Here is a 22,522-nt window from a genome sequence, read left to right on the forward strand (position 1 = left end):
AATCTAGAAAGAATTCTTCAATCATGAAAGTTCAAGGTTTTAATGTCATTTAATAGCTTCACCAAAGCAAAAGTAACTACATCTTTTATTTATTTGAGATGTGAGTATTATTCTTATAAGAAAAAATATCTAAAATAAAAAAACAAACAGGTTTGGATAAATTTTAAGTCTTCTAGGAAAACTATAAATGGTATCCTTTTCATTCATACTTAAAAGACAGGGATAAGCAATGCATATGCAGAAAAAAATTAAAGCCTTAATTTACGATATGCTTTGTGTTAAATGATACTATATGGATAAAAAAACTATGCTCTATTTCTAAAATTCCCCTTCTCCCCAATACTCCACAAAATGGAAACTTACTCAGTAAGCAAACCTTAAGAAGGACTACATAGAAATTGATCAGTTTTAAATGAAAATCAAAGACTGAAAAAAAAAGTAAAAACATGTCCAACAAAGTTTGAAAAGAAACAAAACATTTACCCACAATACTAATAGAACTGTACCTGTTGACCTTTTTTTTGCAGTACTGATCAACATTTTATAGCAAATATTATTTGACTCAGCTATTATACTTCAAAGAATACTACCTACAGATATATAGGTTTCCATTATCCAAGGATACTTAAAGATGTAAAAAGCCCATTTAAAGTTAATTCATTTAAAATGAGGACTAAAATATCATAAAGAGAAAAAACAATTTGGGGCTTTATCTTGAAAACTTACACAGAAAATGAGTATAAAAAAAAGAATAAAAGATGTTAAAAATTTTGGATAAAACTTGGTGGTAAAATTAATAAAAGCATGAATTCAGTCAGTGAACATTTATTGAAAGCCTGTAAGTAAATACAGTAAACAAAGATACAGTATTGAGCAAAAAAACAAGGCTCTGTTTATTTCCAGAGAGTTCTCTTCCTAATAGAGCAAGACAGACATCCTTCACTTCACTTTTGACTTTCACAACACAATTGTAAAGACAAAAAGCTCATTTCTCCAAAAATATAATTAAGGGTATCATTAAATATTCCCAAGGACTCTAATCTGCTGATATCTAAACTGTAATCCTTTAAAGCCCCTATTGTGTCATTCTTGCACAGATTTTCTCCTTTGCGTATTAGCTAGCCTTGTTTGTTAACATCTTTGCCAGGAATTTGAGAAGTTCTAATTATTTTGTCCAATTTCATTAGATGGTGCATCTCTGCCAATATCTGCAATGGTACTGATTCAACAGATCAAACACCCGACTATCTGAAAAGAAATGACACCAGTGTTAAGAATGCACACATGTGTGTATGGGGCGGGGAGAGGGACTTGAGAAGTAATTCCTTAAGTATAAAGTTAGTGACAAATATTAGCGCCTATTTTCATTATTTTTTCCCCTGCAACTAAAGGCATTTGGAGAGTAAATTTTCCAAAACAAAGATTCATGTATCCGTTTTTTGCAGCACCATTTAAAAGATAAAGCCAGGAGACTACTTGAAAATCCCATCAAAAAGAAACTGGTTAAATTAAGGCACATCCATATTACAGAATACCTTGTATGATAAAGAATGTGACAGCTCTAAATGTGACAAAACGCAGAGATGTCCAACATCACCAAAAAAAAAAAAAAAAAAATCAAGAGGTATAGTGTGATTCTACTTGTGTAAAAACAGGTATCTGTATGTGTTATTTCTGTAGGCTTTCATATGTTCACATTTTTTAGATGAACACAAGAGAAACTCTTGACAGTGATTAACTCACATCAAGCTAGACTCAAGTATCAATTTTTGGCAAACTATTCACAAATAAAAAGTCTCTGGCTTTTAAACATATTCATGTTACGAGTAACCACTAGGACCTTGGGGATCTATGCAATGCACCACATCAACAAGGAAACATGCTCAAATGGACTGTGTAAAGCAGTGATTGTGGAGGAGGAAAAAGAACAGTGAACACGTTCCTTTCCCTCTTTGAGTATCTCAACCAGATACTACTGAGGTGCTTATGTGAGCAGTGTGGTGTGAAGATAGGAAACAGTTTTAAAAAACAAGTGGTTCAACCGCTTAGTCATTTCAAAAATGTGAACGCCTACTTCTGTACTCAATTTGCACCCTGCTAGGTGCTGAGATGTAATGAACAAGATCGAGCTGGTTACTACCTGCCCAGGCCTCTAATCTAGTTTAAGAGAGAGAGAGAGAGAGAGATTTATCAAACAATCACAACAAAAATATATGTAAAACTGCAAACAGACTACCAAGAAGATTCTTTGGAGACTGAGTTTAAAATGTATAACATCTCAACATGCTTTTTTTTTTTTTCCCTTTAAGATACAGTATTGTGGTAGGCTAGCAGGTCATCTTAATCTTTTTTTTTTTAATAGAAAATAACCATTACTAAAACATGACCATTTTTTCTTGAATTCAGCTTCAGAAAGCTGTTTCCACAGTTAATTTTTGTATGCTTTCTTTTCTAAGACAAAAGCCAAGTTTTCCTTTTTTATTTACTCTAGCTGCCAAATTTAGTGATGTTCAATGTTAAATATTTTAACTCATATCCACATAAGCACTTCTACCTATGATCCTTAGTTGTGCTGTTTTATCTGGTATTTAATCCTATAAACCTGTTCAAATGATTTTGAAGAAAACACCCATACACCCCATCTATGTTTGCATGCCTGTAGAAAGCTTAGCTTGTTACTTCAAGCAACTGTAACTCAAGTCACCACTATTCATCATCCATTTTTCTGTAAGAGTTATTTAAATTATAAATACAGAATACTTGTAAGGCTAATATTTTAATATGCCCCCACACCACAAACATGATAATAAACAATTGTATTTTCAAAGACAGAAATATGTTAAGAAAAATATCCTACTTTTAAAGTGGTACACATTTAGCATAATTCACTCAATAATTATTTACTGAGCACTTGGTACATGCCTGGCAAAGTGCTAGGTCCCAAGGATACAATGATGAATATGATATATTTCCTATTTTTTAAGGAGCTCAGAGTGTTGTGCCACGTAAAGGAAAAAAAGGAACAGGATTCAGTGTAACATGTGCCATAATGAACAGCATGTAGGAGATGCTGTGACAGAGCAAAGAAGACAAAAATCACCTTTGCGTGTAAGTCACAAAGGCTCCATAGAAGGGATATTTATCATAAGTTCTCAGGTCAGCCAAAGAAACTGGGTATTTCTCTTTTAACTGTGAACTTCTAAAAACATAGCTATTTTAAAATGGTTTATAAGGATACTGACTGATCCATAGTGTCACATGATAATTTCTATATTCAAAGGACTCTGTGTCACATGAATCTCAGGCTTATGATAGATAAGAGAAAAAAGATTAAATGGTTCTCTCTCACCTCAAAATAGGACTCCAAATTTATCAATTTATAAGTATACAAAGCAGATTTTAATCTAATATTGTGTGGTCAAAACGTTTACAATAAATTTCATTGGAAAATCATATAATATTGTGTTGGAATTAGAAAAAAATATTTAAGTCTTTGACACTTTTAAAATTATAGTTGGAGTAATAATGCACAGATACACTTAGGCAAAAAACCAGAGTGTCTCTTTGCTAAACAGATCTAACAGGTAGAAAGAACTTCTCGAATCATCAGGCTCAAAATTCCATCAGTAGATCAAGATTACAAAGAACCAGATTTTATTTAAACTAAAGAAAGAAAAATGCAAAAGCCAGATTCACCTATTTGAATACAACAGATAACAAAATCAGACAAGTCTCTAGAAAATGACACACAACAGAGTAAGCTTGACTTATTTCTTGTTTTAGTATGCTATCAGTCAAAAAAAAATTAAAGTCATAGAAAAATCTTACATACAAGGCTCAATTTATAAATCAATGATATGTCAGGTAAGTCTGTAGCTACCACAGTTGCTTCCCTTTTGGCTATCAAATAAGCTAAACAAAGAAATCACTTTTGTTTATTTCTTAATTAGGTAAACCAAAGAACCCTGAAGCAAAATTATCTAACAAAAATACTTAGCTTTTAGCTCAAGTGAGATGCTAACAGATGCCAAATAACTACCTGAAGTAATTAGGAAAATCCTAGGGTTCTCATAGGATAGTATTTCTAAAAAACTAAAATCAGCAGTAAATTATTTGATCAATTATTTATTGGTTGACAAAAGGCCAGCATATAATTCAAGTCTTGAACTATGAATGGCATCAAATCCACATTTCAGGTGGAGAAACAGAAGGAAAAAATAAATGGTTAGAACTTGCCCAAGGTCACAGGAGAAATCAGCAAAACGAGCAGCACACTCAGATTCTGAACTTGAAGGAGACTGTTCTCTTCATGACAGTAATGATTATATGTATGGTTCCTTCTGTATAATTTAGTTAATAAAGTCAGATCCATTTGCATTTCTGAGTTAAACAGACATTGCCCCTTTGAAAGTCAAATTCTAACTTCTCTTTTTAAAAGTGTAAAATTCTTTCCATCATAAAATACAAGAGAATTTAGATAGGAAAATTGAAAACAATAATTTAGTTTTAATTAGACTCACTAAGAATTTAACATTCGATTTCCTTTTACTCATTCGGAATTGAAGAAAAATACTCAAGAAAAATACACCCTTACATTCTTGTTTCCTTTCAAAGAAAGCTACTAGTAAGTATGAGTATTTACAAAAGTATTCTTATAAACATACAAAAAAGCATTATCTACAAACACAAACTTCCCAGATTTCTTTAGAGTCTGAAGAAAAAAGCTTGATTTTTAAAAAAGAAAATGCTTATAGACTGCAAAGATCTAATGATAAACCGGGCATTCCCTTCAACAAATTAAGATGCATTAAATGGAAAAATGCTGATAATGAAGACAAGATACTTTACCCACTTCATATAATGTATAATACAATTAAAGGGTAGCAAAATAACCAGACACTGTGAAATGCTCTTTGTATCTCTGCAAGTTATATGTGTAAAGAGAAATAGTGGCATTATTCTTTATCTCTTTGTTTAAAGTTAACTAAATAAGCCAAACCACTAATCGAAGTTCAGCCTGTACATCTTATTCTGATGGCAAGTCTACGTGCTCCTGATGCAACGTCTAAGCTCTCAAACTAAGTTTTAATATCTGTCTTATTTTGCTTTATGAATCAAGTGTTATGTTTATGAAAGCACGCAATCAGGTCTCCAGCTCCTGATCTTACCTGCTGTATCTTCCAAATCAATCAGTTTGGGCATTAAGCTTTCAGGGAGTTTTTCTGGTAAGTCATAGCCATTCTTTCTAGCAACTACCAGATGAAAAGCAGCACAAAACTCATCCAGTGTCAAGGCTCCATCTTTATCAAAGTCTGAGAGTTCCCTAGAAGATAAACTTACTATCAATATAATCATATTATGCTTTGGCTCCCTTTAGGTGTCAAAAAAAGCAAGAGAAATCCTTTCCCAGAAAATAACAATCAATAATTTTAAAAATTCCACGATGGAAAGATGTATGTTAAAACAATATAGCAAACTGTTAACTGGGGAATCTAGACAGTGGGCATATGGGTGTTCAAGGCACAATTCTTTAAACTTTTCTGTATACTTTGAATTCTTATGCGAAAATGCTGAAAAACAGCCCCTATAAATAAAGCTACCAAAAAATGACCTTTAACTCATATGCATTTTTAGTAACAGGATTTAGTTAAAGACAGGCTTAGTTAATATATGTCACTGAAATTTTTAAAAACTTGGTTTGTATTGTTATCAAAATTATACATGTGTGTATTTTAATGCATCCAAAGTAATTACAAGGCTTGATACAAAAACCAGCAGCCCCACCCTGCTGTCCCTTCACTTCCTGGTTGCAGAAGCAACTACTTTTAATTGATTGCCTTAAACAATATAAACAGCATGAATATATTACTAGCTCTTCATTGTTCAGTTTTAGGCATTACCCACCTGTCTCCTACCATAGCATTCTATGCTACTAAAAACCCTACTAACAAAATAATTTAGAAACTAGAAAAATATATTGATATACAGTAAAAATAACATTTATTTATCTTATAATTGCTTTTACAAGTAATTTGCGATTATAATTTGTGTTTTAATGGCTATTTTCAACTACACAGCAACTATCCTGAGTCTTAGTTTATATTTAAATGGGAGCTAAATAAGCACGTTCTTAGGCTCATGTCTTGGTACAGGACTTACTAAACTTGTTAAAAACCAAATGGGTTAAACATAAACATGTATGAACAAACTAACTTTTATTCCAAGCATTATGCTCGTGGCAAGAAGTAGCTGATACAGCTTAAAGAATTTTAGCACATCTTAAAGAACTACTGTAGTGGTATCACATTTCTTCTCTAAAGAGTGAGAGAGAAGCTGCCTACTGGCAATACTGAGTTCTTTGAGAACATTGTTGAAAAGGTTATTCTAATAGTTTATTTTTTAAAGTTCAAAAATCGACCTGCTGGAGACTCATTTGAAACAACCCATATTACCCAACTAATGATATACCACACTTACCAAATATGAGAAAGTTCAAGAATAGGAAGTTTTGATTTTGTAAAAAATTCTTTAGCTGCAGATCCTGAAATAGTAAAACAGTGTTGTTTAGGGTTATTCTGAACTTTTAGCTCTAAGAATAAAATCTGAGGTAAGTCTTAAGACTTTTTTCACTGAGAAAAAGGTAACCACAACATGTATGTATGTCATGTTTTTGGTGTCCAGTGATCATAAACTTTTTAGACAAACAATTTGAGAATTTATCTTTTATAATCTCTGACCAATAAAACCACGTCTTTGAGAGTATGAAACTGAGACTGTCCTATCCCCTCTAAGAATTTCTGTTTTTAACAACTCACCTGGAATAAATCCGTTTAGATCAGGCTGAATGGTTTTAAACTGATTTACATAATACTGTCTTTGTTCATCTGTTATTTTCCAGGGATCATCATAACTACTGGATTGCCTACGAATTTCATTGGCAGTTGTAGCTGATGCTACAGTCCGTACTGTTGTCTGGTCCTGTAATGAAACATTTTTTCCTCAGTACAGTATCTGTCTACATGATTATACGGACCAAGATTGCTCAGTTACTTATTTTTGAAAGTAAAACTTACTTTTTGTGGATTTTTAAAACATAAAAAGTCGTCACAAACTCAACAGCAAACCACATATTTGTTACATGGGTTATTAAATGTTTTTGCACAGTGATTATATAAATGTGTAGCATGACAGCAATATGTAAGCAACAGAAAGTTATGTAAAATGTGCTAAGAAAGCCAAGCAAATATATCCCTATATGCAGAAACCTTTCAAACTTCACTATGGAATTAGAAAGAAAATCAGCCAGAACTTTGTGAAACATTCCAATGAAAACGACTTGAAGAAAAGGCACAGAGCAGAGTTCTGCTTTTTTTTATAAAAGAGTGAACTTGCATTTATAAAATCTGCAACAGCAAAATATAAAAGCAATGACTGCAGCAATACTTTGAATGAAGCAAATAAAAATGCAATACCAATAAAATGTCACACCTGGACAGAAGCAGGATGCATGGTTAAAAGAGTACTGGTTGGTGGAGTATCTGCAAAACTGACCCAATTTTCTTGAGGTGGAGGTGGAGAATGCCCTGACCACACTGCATCACCAGCAGAAGAACCTAAAAGCAGAATGGGTAAACATGCTGGCTCACGTTTGGAGAAAAAAATAAAGTTACCAGACTTTTAACTTATAACAAATCACCATACACAGAGTTTTCTTTTAAACTCTAACTTTGAAGAAATGTTAACAATTTCCAAAATGGAATCTTCTCTGTCAGTTTAAAAGCGTACCTCATTTGGTATAATAACCAATTTATTGCTGTAATAAGCAATACAGCAGCAGAATCGTTTTTACAACAAAGTGTACTTCCCTTCACTAATATACTACTATCTTGGAATATATACTCTGGGAAATAATTATTTATTCATTTTGCCTCCAGAGAATCTGATATCTATAAACTTCTGCCTAAGCATCATAGATGTAAGTAAATGTAATTACCACCCTTCAAAGTGTTATATCCACTTACAAATTTTCACAGTCGGCTTTTGCTTCTATTTAAGGTACTTAACTTATAATTAGAAATGGACTTGGAGGCAACTCTTAAATGGACATTAGCAAATTTCCTTCAACTTACAACCCTTAATAAATAGTTGTTACTTTTAAAGAATTTCTAAATACCTGACTGTGCTTCACCAAAGGGAGCCCAAAATGGCCCCGGTCCTGCAAGAGGCCTCTCACTATTTCCCCCACTGGGATGACGGTTGTGCTTCCTCCATGTATGTGGGGAAGCTGGTGGAGACTGCTGCGGTGAAACTACTGGGGATGCAGGTTCCTAGAAAGAACATCATTTTAAAGTTTAAATCTGAAGGTAACATTTTCATTACTAAGGCACTCAGTAATGTTTCAGTGTTAAGCATCCACATAGGACCGCAAATGACAACATTTACATGCACATGATACCTGTTGATCTGCAGATGTACGAGGCTGGACAGTATCATGGCTTATGGATCCCTTTTTCACTTGCCCCCTGCCAGGTGGTGGGGGAATTACACCAGAATAAGACCCTTGATTTTCAGAATCTGAAGAATACGAGGCTGCATGGCGAGATTCCTGTTCATTCTTTGAAGCAACAAATCTTGGCAGAGGAAGGTCCTTTACTGTTAACCACAAAAATAATTATTACTTTAAAATAATTATTATTAAGATAAAATAATTTTTACTTTAAAAGGGGGCATACCCATTAAAAATTGAAATAAGAGATGGATTTAATATTAGAAAAAATTTTTGCAAAGACTGATACAGAAACAACAGATACAAAATGCCACTAAGAAACTGAGATCATCTCCCTTAGATTGTTCATGGAGACTAACCTAGAAAGAAGTAGTAACACCAAATTGCCCTTCTAGGGGGTTATAACAATAGCTATATTAAATGTTCACTGCATGCCTTGCCATATGATTGTACTCTATATTTATCTAATCTCATAACCGTAGCAATCTTGCAAAGTTCCCATTTTACAGATAAAGAAACTGAGGCTCTCAGATGCCGAGGTCAATTAGGATCTGCACAAAGGTCAGTCTGACCTTGAAGTCTCGGTTATTTCTACTCACATGAGTTCTCTAAAGGAGGAAGTCAAAGCTCTAAGCAAAACAAGAATATGTCACTAAGTCTGAGACTAGATCAATCTAAACATTTTCATTGCAGAAATTCCTGAAAATATCTTATTATTCACCTACCAAGGTCACAAGACAAGACATTAGTTATACCTACCCACTTTAGTCTACCACGTAGATATTCCACATTCAATTTTAAACAGAGAAGAAAGATAAAAGACTGAGAACTCCTCTGCATACTTTCAGACTTGAACAATACAGGAGCAGAATCATTTATAAAGTGTACTTCCCTCTACCATGATTACTTGCATTTCTCTTTAGAATCTCCACACTAAGAAGGGAAGGTATTATGCTTAGTCAGTATTTACGTAAAGGTCAAAATTACCTAAAAAGAATATAAACTCTCAACTCTAGAACAATGATGTGTGGCAAACCAGAGGTCTGGCTGACTAATACACTGGGCTGGTACTTAAAATTATTTTTTAAAAATTCTAACATTACAGAAAACCAAGTCTTCTCTTGCCCTCTTTCCCTATGAAAACCACAGAATTCTGCATTTAAGTGCCTACCTTTATAGAATTTCCATCTATTCAGGCATCAACAAGCCTCCAAATAATAGAAAAACAAATTATCTTAGGTGACACTTGTAAGGCAGTCAGATGCTTGTATTTAGGTTTTAGCCTGCCAATACTTTAATACTGTCTCTAACAAAGTTTTGATTAACTAAAACTACAATTTCAAGTGGAGCTTTCATAGCCTTTCCAAACAGGAAAACACAAGGCATGTTTTAAACTTAGTAGAAAAGAATATAAGAAAAGCATATATGAAGATGGTCACTACAATTCATCATTTACCTTTATAAAATTATTCATCTAAATTCTTTCTAAGCAATTTTTAGTGAATTAATTTTTTAAAATCACCATTTTAGCAGTTTTTATATTACCATCAAATATGTATGAAGTACATATATGCCCTAACAGATTTAAGGTAGATATATTTTTCTAATGTTCACAAATAGAAAAAGCATGGTAGTGAGAATAATCATGACACTTTACTCAAGGTCACAAATGCCACTAAAATCAGAAAGACTCAACAGTTCTATGGACTTTACTTCATTTGTCATTAGAAGTCCATTTTCATTTCAGTTACTTATATATTCCACACTTACCTGTATTTATACTTTCCACTCTTAAAGGGAAACCAGACTGGGCAACAGCTACGAGTTTCAAAGCAATATAAAACTGACTTCTTCCAAAATAACCAAGTCTTTTTGCACCACAAAGCTGCATAATCTATAAAAGAACACAATGCTAACATTAAGAATTATGACAATAATTCTCCAAATAAGTAGCTCTCTAATTTGTGTTTATAACTTCTCCAAAATACATAACTGACATCTGGTATATTACTCTCAACTGATGACCAGCTTCCTCAAGTTTCAGGTTAATATATCTGAAAAGAAAAAGGTACTGACCTTACACTAAGGTTATCGTTCTCCTACTTACTAAAATTGATATGATAGGCAATTATGTTTTATCAGAATAACTTTTTTCTTAAGAATTGTACTTTTTAGAAACAAATGTACCACCCACTCTTCTTCATAAACACAAACATATTACATACAATAGGGCCAAAAGTTTCTGCAACTAATAGATTATTATACAGGCATTTAAAGTAATAATCATACAGTGAAGTGACACATTAAGCAGGGAATGGCAGGATGCATAATTTTAACAACATAATCACAAATTTTAAAACAACCAGTTATATAAAAATTCTATCAGCAAGTCTGTTAGGTGAGATTAAGAGTAGGGTTTTTCTCTTATTTTCCAGATTATATTTAATGTGGTTATACTACTCTTCTTTAAAACAGCAATTTTTGTTTCTTTGCTTTCTTTTTTTTTTTAAAGCATGAAGGCTTTCAAGGATCACCCTAGTCACTCAACAAGTATTTCTAGACTGACTACTATAAGTAACAGTAGAAAATAGAATTTTAAGTTACAAATTTAAATTATAACCCCCCACACTCCTTGAATCTAGAGTAATATCTACTATTGAGACATCACAAAGTAATGTTAAAATAAGCACTAAGTATCCTTGTCTCAGTCTCTCCAGAAATTCAAATTCTTGTAGAAAGGGAGCATATTTAGTCTATTTTCTTTTTCCCAACACACTCAAAGTAAGATTAAGGTACCTGAGATGTTGTGCTGTTAAGTCAGAAGTACTTACTAGAATTGCTCAAAAGCACCTATCAATGGTTCAGCAACATATCACAGTAACAATAACCATTTGTTTACTTGCACAAGAAAAGACACTCATTTTTGCTCATCAACACAGGGTGAAGTTCCTGTTTCTGCCACTAAGGGGCATCACTTCTGTGCAAATTTAAAAGGGCAAGGAGGATAAAGAGGCAGGTTTACACTAAGAGAACTATGAGGAAAAGGAGGGCAGCAAGAACAGAAAGCCACACAGCCTTGCAGGTTACGCAGGCAATGAGTTATGACTGTCGTCCTTACCTACTACCCTTTTCTTCCCATTTGGAACCCCTTGAGGGATCATTACACATCTTAGATACTTTTGCTTATAAACCAAAGCACCTAAAATATGCCAGGTAAGTGCTAGATAAAAGGAAGACCTACAAGGAGATCACATGTAGTTTGTTTATCTTTGTCACATCTGTTTCAGGTGCCTGTGGGACACTCAGGAGGAAATACCCAAGGGAATAGTTAGAAACGCAAAGGTAGTATTCAGAAATGAGCACGCAGAGGACGTGTGCTCCAAACCTGGGACACAGACAGGTGGTGATGACTGAAGCTGGGGGAGTAAACGAAACTGCCAGCAAGCCCAGAGCAGTGAAAGGAAACCTAACAGGCAGGAATAAAAAGGAGCCTATGAAAGAGACGGTGGGAAAAAGCACTGGCAGAAAGTGGGAAACCAAGGTTGCGAAGAGGCTTTGGGAGGCTGGAGAAAGCCTGAAAGGAAACAACCATTGCACATGCAGATTTACTGCATAGGGTGTTCAAGATGAGAAGCAGCCTAAACTCACCACAAGAATAGATAAAGTTAATTATGGAATAGCCACATAATGAGAAAACTATGTAGCCTTCAAAACTCATAGCATTAATGTTATAAAAACAAAAAGCAGGACACAAAGCAATGTATACATAAGCATAATCCCAATCCTATTATGATTTGTACATGTAAATGGTAGTGAATACGCTAGTGTTTATTTCTGCGTGCTGAGACTAGGGGGTATTTCTATGTTTTCTTTACATGAGTCTGTCTTTACTACGAAAAATATTTAGTATCATTTAATCAGAAAATTGATAAATAATTTCCAAAAAGGAGAAACAGCAGGACCAAATAAAAAAGGGGGAAAATGTACTCTGTTTTCCAGTTGGGAGGTTTCTGCTGCTTGAGCAGTTGTAGATGCATGGGAGGGTAAAATCTAGTCTGCAGTGAGTTAAGGAATAAACCAGAGGAATTTAAGTAGAAAGACAGGTACAAAACAGGTTAAGATACTTGGCTTTGAAAAAAGTTTAGAAGAGTAATTCTATTTCTCTTTAAGTCTCAGAGTTGGTCAGCGGAACTGACACTAGAAACCAGGTCTTTTGATTCCAAACCCAAAGCTCATTCCAGGAAGTGGGGTGGAGGTGAGCGGATAGGAGAGCAAGGGGATAGTGTCTTTCTACTATTTCAGACATAACAAAATTTTAGAAGTCTGTATGCCAAGCTGCCACCTTGGGACTCAAGAAAGATGTTTTGAAAGTGTGGATAAAAGGAATCAAAGGCAATACATGCAATTATTTCTCTGCAACTGATCCTGGTTGCATCACCTGAAAACTTACTTTGTAGCCCAAGTCAGGCACGTGTGTCACTCTCTCTCTAAGCTACCCCTACTGCAGAGGCCATAAGCCCACAAAAGCCGGAGAGGAGGAAAGGAGTTGTGACATACAAATTTACAAAAATAATTCCTGATGAAGTAGTATCAAGAAGTCTAGATTACCATCACAAGCTTGTGAATTACACAAAAATCTGTCTCTAAAGAAATATCTGGAATAAATGCCTAGAAGGAGACCTGATGGACCAAAGCATATATATATTTAAAAATGTATTAGCTATAGCTAATTGCCTTTCAAAAAGGTTACTGAAATTTATTCTCTCACTGTCAATATGAGAGTGTTTCTCATCTTTTCTCACCTCATCTTTTTCTCCAGTAATTTGAAAAGCCACTCACACACTTACATGTATTTATTTCTGACCCCCTGTGTTACACAGTTCTGTATAGCTATTCCTGGACCTGTAACATTGTTTTAATTACTTTAGCATTATAATATTTAAATATCTGAAAGGGTTAGCTCAGCCCTCACTTTTTCTTGTTTAGAATTTTCTTTGCTATTCTCATGTTACTAATTCTTCCAAATAATCTTTAGAATCATTTATCAAAATAAACCGAGATTTTTAACTGAAATGGCAATTCATTTACATTTATAAAATTCCTAACTTTAACAAGACTTCTTCAGCATTATCATTAAGGGCAATACTGGCTGATACTCTGCAACACTTTTGTTAAGAAACTAGTTTCACTCTTCTGAGAGTTTTGTTTTGGGCTTTATATTTTCAGAAACCACAGACAGATATTAATTCTATCATGTGTATTTTGGGGCAGAAAACTAAAGATAACTTTTCTCTCTGGTCTTATTAATATTAATGATTCTATTAAAAGAGTTCCTAACATCAAACCATCCTTTGATCCCTGAAATGAATTCCATTTATTCATAGTGTATTTTTTCAAATAACATTTATATAAAATTTTAACCACAATCTTAAGCTTTAAAAAAAACTGTATCTGAAAAGTTTGGAATTCATGTTATGTTGGCTTTGTAAACACAACTAGCAAGCTTTGCTTTTTTCCTGCTTCAAATACTTTAAATAGATTAGGAATTATACGATCCTTAAAGATTTGGAAGAAAATTCACCTATGACATAGGCTGGTCAATATCTCTGATTTATGTCTTAATTTCTTCCATGTTATTTGGAATAAACTAGGTTTTCTCTAAAATATTTGACAATTTCCTAGAAAACTATTTATTGCCTCCAAATTTTGAAACTTACTAATAGTTCAGCATTATTCAAAGTAGTCTCACTCTTTTAACTGCCTCTCTATGGTAATTTTCCCTTATTCTAAATTATGTGTATTTCTGTGCAAGCTCACACAGTTGCCTGATGGTGAGAAACACTTAAAGCCTTGTTAGGATACAGATTCCCAGACCCCTTCCACTAGATTCTAACTCACCTAGGAGACCCAGGGCCAGCAACTGTTTGCCGGTATGCTACTGACAGCTACTGAAACTATTAAGCTTTATTTCCTCAACATTATAAAATTTATACACTCATGGTAAAATAAATAAAATAGTATTTGGGATATAGAATTAGAAGTTCCTACAGTCCCCATCAGAAGTTGCAATTCTTTTCTTGCTTTCTTCCACTTTTTTCTACATATATACAAGCACATACACAGTTCAAACCCATGTTGTTCAAGAGTCAACAGCATACAAAGTTAGTAAAAATACTAGAAGATTAAAAAAAATTTCTCCAGAAGTAGGAAGGAGAAAGATGAATTTAAAAATACAAGAGAAAAGAAACAAAGAAGATTGATTCATCTAGAGGGGCCAAATTCTTATCAAAACGAAGTTTACAAACAATGCAAAGAGAAGAATAGTAATGAAAGAACAAAAGATTTACCCTAAAGCTAAAGAACAGAAGTTTTCAGATTGAGAAAGTCTACTGAGCGCTCAACACATGTGTTAAAGAATTCCTAAACACATTATTGTGGACCTTCAAAACACTAGTATAAAACAAAGATCCCAAGAGCACCCAGAAGAGACATGGGGAGAGGGATAAGGGAGTGAGGTATTGATCACTTAAGAAAAAATTATTAACTGGATTGGAATCAGACCTCTAATTGGTAACACTGAATATCAGAAAACAATAAAGCAACATCCTCAAAGTTTCAAGAAAAAATTATTCACAACCTAGAATTCTGTATCCAAACTAGCACCAGATGATAAAAAAGGACACTTTCATAGATGCAGAAATTTTTAAGTTTATCTCCTATGAACTGTTTCTTGGGAAAATGAGGGTGTCACTGAGCAAAATTTGGAAAACGAGGATGCTACCCAGGAAAAAGTAGACACCCACCAAGAAGATGGAGAAATAAAGTTGCACAACGATAGCTATGCAGCTGGCTGAGAGCAACTAGTCCAGACAGAGTTAAATGACAGAAGGCTCTAGGAGGAAAATTTTGGAAAAAATAAAGGGGAAGGAATGGATATGAAGGCAAACAGTGCAAGAAAAAACAAAGAAAGGCAGTTGAGAAAGTATAAGAATGTAATCACAGTACAATGCCTGGATCTGCAGTAAAAATATTTATATCATCATAATGTAAATACTGTTTTATCTTCAACTTTTAGATTCAATCTAAAGTCAAAAACATTAAGCAATTAAGAATTACAGTTATAGAACAAGGTGCAAATGTTATCAATATTAAATATGTTAAAGTATACTAACAAGTCGAGAAAGAAAAGGATAAGAAGGTGAAGGGAAAAAGGCATGGCTCTGGTTTCTAATCTAGCATGTAAGAAGGTTGGAAATCAGCATTCCATCCAGACAAGCAAAAAGCTGAATAAACTGAAAAATCAAGAACTCTTCTTAGATCTGTAAGAGAATGAAGGTCATAGAGCAAACCACTAACCCTCAAATTGGAGACCCACAGAAAGCAAATACAGAGAATCACAACTTGCAGGAAGAGAAATCCATCAGCATCAACTTCCTCAAAACCAGTACCAGGGAAGGGAAGACTGAACTGTAAAGCAATGAACTGCTGTAAGCTCTGAGAGACAAAAACTACAGGAGGACCTAGTCATAGAGGGGGTCCCACAACACTGTGAAATTTACCCATAGGAGGAACCTCTACCAGGTTCTCACAGTGAATATGGGGGGAAAATCTCTCTGGGCTTCTGGCAGTGGGAGGGGAAAAGGAACCATGTGGAAATCAACCAGAGCATTCTGTTCTTAACAAGGCCTGTCCTCAGGAGAAACTATTTAACCAAAGTCTAATCTGCCCAGGTTTTAGCAGAGCCTAATTGACCTGGGAGAAGGGAAATGCCCGTTCAACCCATTCTGTCCCACCTAAGGAGGGCAGAGAGGATACAGGTGAGACTGAGAAGCAATTGTGAAGTTCACAGTCCAGAGGCACAGGTTCACTAAAAGACTGAGACATAATTATAAGGCTACAGAATGCTTCACCTCCCCCATACCTTATCACCACATCACTAAAGGTGTATTTATAGTAGTTCATTAACCCAGTACATCATGTCAGGATATAAAGAAAAAAAAAAATTACAAGACATAATAAAAGGCAAAAAAAACCCCACTTTGAAGAAACAAAGCAAGCATTAAAACCAGTCTCAGATATGGCAGGGATGTTGGAACTACCAGGCCAGGAATTTAAAACAACTATGATTAATATGTGAGAGGCTCTAATGGATAAAGTAGACAGCATGCAAGAACAGATGGGCAATATAAACAGAGAGATAGAAATCCTAAGAAAACCAAAAAAAACAAAAACAAAAAAATGCTAGCTATTAAAAACACTACAAAAGAAACAAAAAAATGACTTTGATGGGCTTATTAGTAGACTAGACACAGCTAAGGGAAGAATCCTCAAGCTTGAGGCTATATCAATAGGATCTCTAAAACTGAAAAGCAAAGACAAAAAAAAAAAACAGGATAGAATATTCAAAAACTGTGGGACAACTACAAAAGGTATGAAACAATGTAATAAGAAGACAGGAGGAGTATAAAGAGAGAAAGAACAAAAGAAACACTTGAAATGATAACGACTGAAAATTTCCTCCAAATTAATGCCAGAACCTGAACCACTGATCCAGGAAGCTACGGGGACACAAAGCAGGGTAAGTGCCAAAAAAAAGTACACCTAGGCCCTTTACAAAAATTAACTCAAAATGGATCACAGATCTAAATGTAAAACACAAGATTATAAAACTCCTGGAAGATAGCATATGTATTCAGGGCCCCTAAGAAAAAGTGGAATGTTTTTCTTTCACCTAATAGAATAACACTATATACAGTGTTTGTTTTGTTCTGTTCTTTTTAATGATTTGTGATTTTTTCCTTGTTGCCAAGTTATTTTTGTTCTATCAGCAGTCTTTGTGGTTCTGCCCTTCTACCTTGTATGCCATGGCTTAAAATTGAATCAACTTTTTAATTCTGTAGAAAACAAGAATAGTTCTTTAATAATAACTCAAAGAGCTTTCCAATGAGCAAAGGACACAAACAACATTTTTTACTTCCAACATACAAATATGGAGGAGGTGGTCGTAGGGGAGGGAAGTTAACATTTACTGAGTACATACAATGCTAAGCACAGTGCTAAATACTCAAGGTGTTCCCACCTAATCTTAAAAATAATGGAGTAGAATTGGTACTATTATCATTTTACAGAGGAAGAAAGAGAATCAGACTGGCCAAGTACCTAAGGCCAGAGGGCCCAGAAAGGGGCAGAGTTACAATTCAAAGCTATGTTTTTATTCTCCTACCAAGACATGCTGTTCACTGTCCTTTTCCTAGGATAATATCAGGTACCTCAGGGCAAGTACACTCAATAAGTCCTAAAGCATGTCTTATTGTCCAAAGTGCCTAGTACACAGTGACAAAGTAGTTAAAATGCATAAGGAAGACTCTTTAATCCTATGTTCAGAACATCAGGTGCGGGGAATGCTAACAACAATAAAGGTATATGGAAATTATTTCTTATTTGAGGATTTCAGCTTCAATCCATGAGCTGAATTATAACACAGAAAAACTAAAAAAAAAAAAGAATGTAGAATATATTGGGACTATATATTATACTGAAAATCAATAATCATTGAGAATACAGTCAAAATTCTTTGCAAAGTGAAATTTTAATGAATGTTTAATATAATAAAATGTAACAGAAAGTAAGATCCTCCCCTTTATAGTCATTATCAGGTTAAAAATGAGAAAAATGATTCCATTGTTCTCATTTTTATAAACACTCTTTAGTTTAAGAGGGCCTGGGTCAGTGCAACACCTGACTGTTTTTGCTGTCTTAAACACCCAGTTTAGTCTACCTATATGCACAACGCTGGCTACCAAGTCAGTCTAACTTTCATTGTTCCACTAACTTGTTAGACTAGTCCCCACACCTCTCTGTGACTCATTAGCTTTACCAACATGGGAACACTTGTAATGGAGACTCACATTTACTAGAGAAATCAGAAGAAAGTAGAGAACAATTACACTGAGTAGGATTTAGACTAGGAAGGCTGTTTACTTCTTATTCCACTTAATGCTCAAAGCAATACTTTAATGTTGGCTACCATTATCCGCAGTTCACAGGAAAGGAAACTGAGGCTAATAAGTGGCAGAGCCAGGATTCAAGGCCAGATTAGTCTGAGTCCAAAGCCTCTCTGTTCCCAGGTGCCTCCAAGGCATAGCCAAAGAGAACTCTTAACAGTGGCATGTTTATGGGACACTAGTTCCAAAATGTATTCCAAAGAATACCAGTCAAGTGACAGGCTCTGCACTTCACTAAACTGGTCTAACACAGCCCCCTTGGAGACTTACGATGCATTTTTAGCCCATAAGAAGCACTAAAAAATCCTACAGTCCAGAAACAAACCTCATTTTGGTTTAGTAACTATTAACTTGCTTCAGAGCTAGTGGTCCATAGATCAGGTGCTCTGTATAACACACTTTGGGGATCAATGCTGTAAGACCCCAGAGCAGTGATTCTCAAACTCTTTGGTATCAGGATCCCTTAAACATACTTAAAAAAATTACTCAGGACTCCCTCAAAGCTTTTGTTTTCGTGGGTTATATTTGTTGATATTTACCATACTAGAACTTAAACTGGGAAATTAAAAAATACATATCTATGAATTCATTTAAAAATAAGAATAATCCTATCACATGTAACATAAATTTTATCACTGTATTTTTCAAAATTAAAAAAATTGAGTGAGAGGAGTACATTTGTTTTATATAAATTTCCTTTATGTCCAGCTTAGAAGATGAATACCTGCTTTTGTATTTCATTCACTGCAATATGTTGCTTTGTTTAAAGTATAAAAGCACATTCCTACTTCATGCAGAAGTGTGCTGGGAAATAGAGGACAATTTAAATAGCCTTTTTAGATAAATCTGATTTTTTTTGATACCACACCAAAACTCAAAAAGTGGTAGTTGCTTAAGGGTTAGCTGCGATAGAAAGCCCAAAGCCACATTAATAAACTTTTTTGCATATTCTTACATTAAAATCCATCGGTGTATCTAGTGCACTGCATCACACATTGGTCATATGTAAACTATTGGTTCACTGAGTTATGCAGATCTTCCAAATGTTGACACATTTCATTTACAAAATATTTTAAAAATTGTATTTGTTAATACCACCACTGGTCTCATCAGAAAAGTCATTAAATATTGGGAAGCAGTGGAGCATATGGTTGCAGATAGGTTTTCCAAGATCCTGATTTCTGCCAGGAAGTTTGAATTTTATACCATATATCATTAGTAACAAATAGCATTAGTTGTTTTCCTTTAATAGACGGGCAACTTTATTTTCAAGAAAACTTCTGCCCATACCCAAGTAAGCTGATCCTTCAAGAAAAATGGCGTTTCATGGGGAAAAAAAGTTGAGTATAGCTCACAACTCAAGCACTAAGAACTTTTCCTCAAGATAGTTCTTCGGTATGCAGCAAATGAGTTTTATGCACACTTCCCACTTCATCACACAAAATACTAAAAAGACACTCAAGGATGAAAATTTAATAAAATTAACTTTCTGCCTACACAAAGAACATTCTTAAGTGAAACTGGTGTGTTTCCTGCAAGGCAGTGAAGAATACAGTATTATTACAGTTTGGCCATACTGCATTGATTTGTGCTAAGGAGCCAGTTTTATCCACTACTTCTTTTGCATTATCAATGCAAATGTCAACACAGCAAACAAAACAAAACGGGGGGTGGATAACATCTTACTATTATGAAAATGTTTTTGACTTCACAGACCAGAGGTCTGCAGACCAAACTCTGAGAAATGCTATTACAGAGCACACTGTATATGGCAGTGAGAGGAGGCTCTTTTGCTTTGATGCCAATGCTATATTATATACTCCCTGCCCTAGAGCAGCCACTGAAAACACAATATTTACAGGTACAAGCAAGAACCATAAATTAGTGAACTGGCCAGATCTGGGTGGGGGTGGTAGGGTGGAGGCCGGGGGGAAGTAGTGAGCCAAGGTGAGCAGATGTGATGGGAGCAGCTGCTATTCAGCTCTACCTAACTGCTATAAAACACCTGCCCAATGTTGCCATCTTCAGATTTTTCTCAAGCTGGAAATCTGGAACATTCTATAATATGCTCTCATTTTTAAATGCTAATGTGAACTCAGATCTTTTTTTTTAAATAAGCAGATCAACTAAAACACGTGGATCACCTGTCCACACATTCTGTCTCAGAGTGTATTCTATGGTTACTACTAGAAAAATGGCATAAAATAAATGGCAGACACTACAATAATGTTACTTCAGGTCCTCTAGCAAGCAGGGTGGAAAAAGATGAGACCAAGTTCCATGAAAGATAATCATACATACAGGCATTATTATATATTAACCTGTCCTGTTTATATAATGGTCTTAAGAGTGTTTCAGCCCTCTAAGAGTCTGAATGCTCCCACTGCCCCAAATAATTCTCAGGCTATTAATGAATCATTTTATAATGGCTTTATGTAAGATCTTGTTATCTGGCAAGTGATTCAAGGCACTGAGACAACTGAAGAGTAATCAAGGGAAATTAATTCAAAGAAAATGCATTACCTCATCCTTCACTGGTATGTCAGGTCCAGTTTTTACATACACATACCCACAGTATAACTAACACAAGAATTTTAAAACACTTCTTCCTCCTTTCCTTCAATTAGTCAAGACTGCTCCTACTTCAAGGACTTTGCATTTGCTGTATCCTTAGTATGTTTTCCCCTCAGATCTTTGTTTGGCTAGCCTCTTCCATCATTCAGATCTCTGCTCAAGTGCAATCTCAGAGGACTCCTTGAGTATCCTACTGTTTACCTGTGTATTGTCAACATCTCCCAAAAGAATGAGACTCCAAAAAACAGGAAAAATCTCTTATATTCCCAGATTTAGAACAATTCCCGATGCACAGTATCAATATACTTTTGTTGGGTGGATGAATGAATGAAGTATTTTTGAATCAACTTTGCTGCATTCTCTTTCCACTCCTATACACAGACCACCAGATTAAAAATCCTAAAATGAAGCTCCAAATAATGTTTATTATATTTAAAGAACAAACTAGTAAATTCAGCATTCAAGACTCTCCATAAAATAGCCCCAAACTTCCTTCCTAGTCTTGCTTCGGTCTATCTAGACTGGGCTCTCTGATCTCCATAGCTGTGCTTTTCTCTCTCACTAGATCCTTCTCTAATCTACCTGCCTATTAAAATTTTACCCTTCCTTCACAACCCACAAGAGCCTTCTCCTTCCTGTAACATTTTCTATCCTTTCTACTCCATAAGCAAATGACTTTTTCTTTCTTTGTGTTAGTACTCCAGCTTCTACCATTTGAGTACTTGAGTTATCTGTGAATTATGTTAACCACACCACACACTCCTGATACCTCCTCCACTAAGTTCCTTGAGGGCAGAGACTATGACTTAGTCATCCTGGAACCCACTCCAAGATCTAGCACTGTATTTTGCCATGGCAGGTACTTAGTGCTGAAGGGAACTGCTCCCCCATGGTGCCCATATCCTCCTGATTTACCAAAGTCACTCTCTTAGGTCTTCATTTGAATTAAATCTTTCTTACTCGGAAAGATCATTTTTACCAGTTCTTTAAAAATAAAGTATTTTCTAATAACGAACACAGTCTGCTTTGTTCAACGTAGTGTGGATTACATATGATGCATGCACACTCTCTAGGATATCATCTTTGCTGCAGTACATTGTGGCAAGCAGAAAAGATGAAGGAAAAAAAAGTTAATGGCAAAGGAGACAGGGGCATACATCAAAGCCCAATCATTCCAACATGACTTAATTTCCTTTCAAATACTGCTGTCAACGAAGTATGTTTAACTTGTTTACAAGGTATGTGGACACATTAATCTCTAGTATTTTCTTTTGTTACAAAAACAATTTAAATACTTAACAGTCAAACAAATAAGTGGGTAACTCATCCATTCCTGCACTCATGAAGAATGTTTGCATTCCTAAATGACTCTAGCTATCACTTTGTGACCAACTCCACCATTAATTCTCTACTAAACTCAGGTCTAAAGTGAAATGCA

The 22,522-nt window shown here is 34.8% G+C and overlaps 1 protein-coding gene across 4 annotated transcripts in view; it reads right to left on the bottom strand.

The window, feature by feature from the left end:
• Positions 1 to 22,522, bottom strand: part of REPS1 (RALBP1 associated Eps domain containing 1) — a 71,384-nt gene that overhangs the window by 26,751 nt on the left and 22,111 nt on the right. For all 4 annotated transcript variants that reach the window (XM_032485033.1, XM_032485031.1, XM_032485030.1 and 1 more), the window contains exons 2-8: positions 10,277 to 10,400; positions 8,456 to 8,652; positions 8,174 to 8,327; positions 7,489 to 7,613; positions 6,816 to 6,978; positions 6,478 to 6,541; positions 5,169 to 5,323 (exon numbers count right to left, since the gene is read on the bottom strand). In XM_032485033.1, coding sequence (XP_032340924.1) covers positions 5,169 to 5,323; positions 6,478 to 6,541; positions 6,816 to 6,978; positions 7,489 to 7,613; positions 8,174 to 8,327; positions 8,456 to 8,652; positions 10,277 to 10,400 — 982 coding nt within the window. The remainder of the gene's footprint in view (positions 1 to 5,168; positions 5,324 to 6,477; positions 6,542 to 6,815; positions 6,979 to 7,488; positions 7,614 to 8,173; positions 8,328 to 8,455; positions 8,653 to 10,276; positions 10,401 to 22,522) is intronic.

Source organism: Camelus ferus, chromosome 8 (assembly GCF_009834535.1).
Source record: "Camelus ferus isolate YT-003-E chromosome 8, BCGSAC_Cfer_1.0, whole genome shotgun sequence".
Lineage (NCBI taxonomy): Eukaryota > Metazoa > Chordata > Mammalia > Artiodactyla > Camelidae > Camelus > Camelus ferus.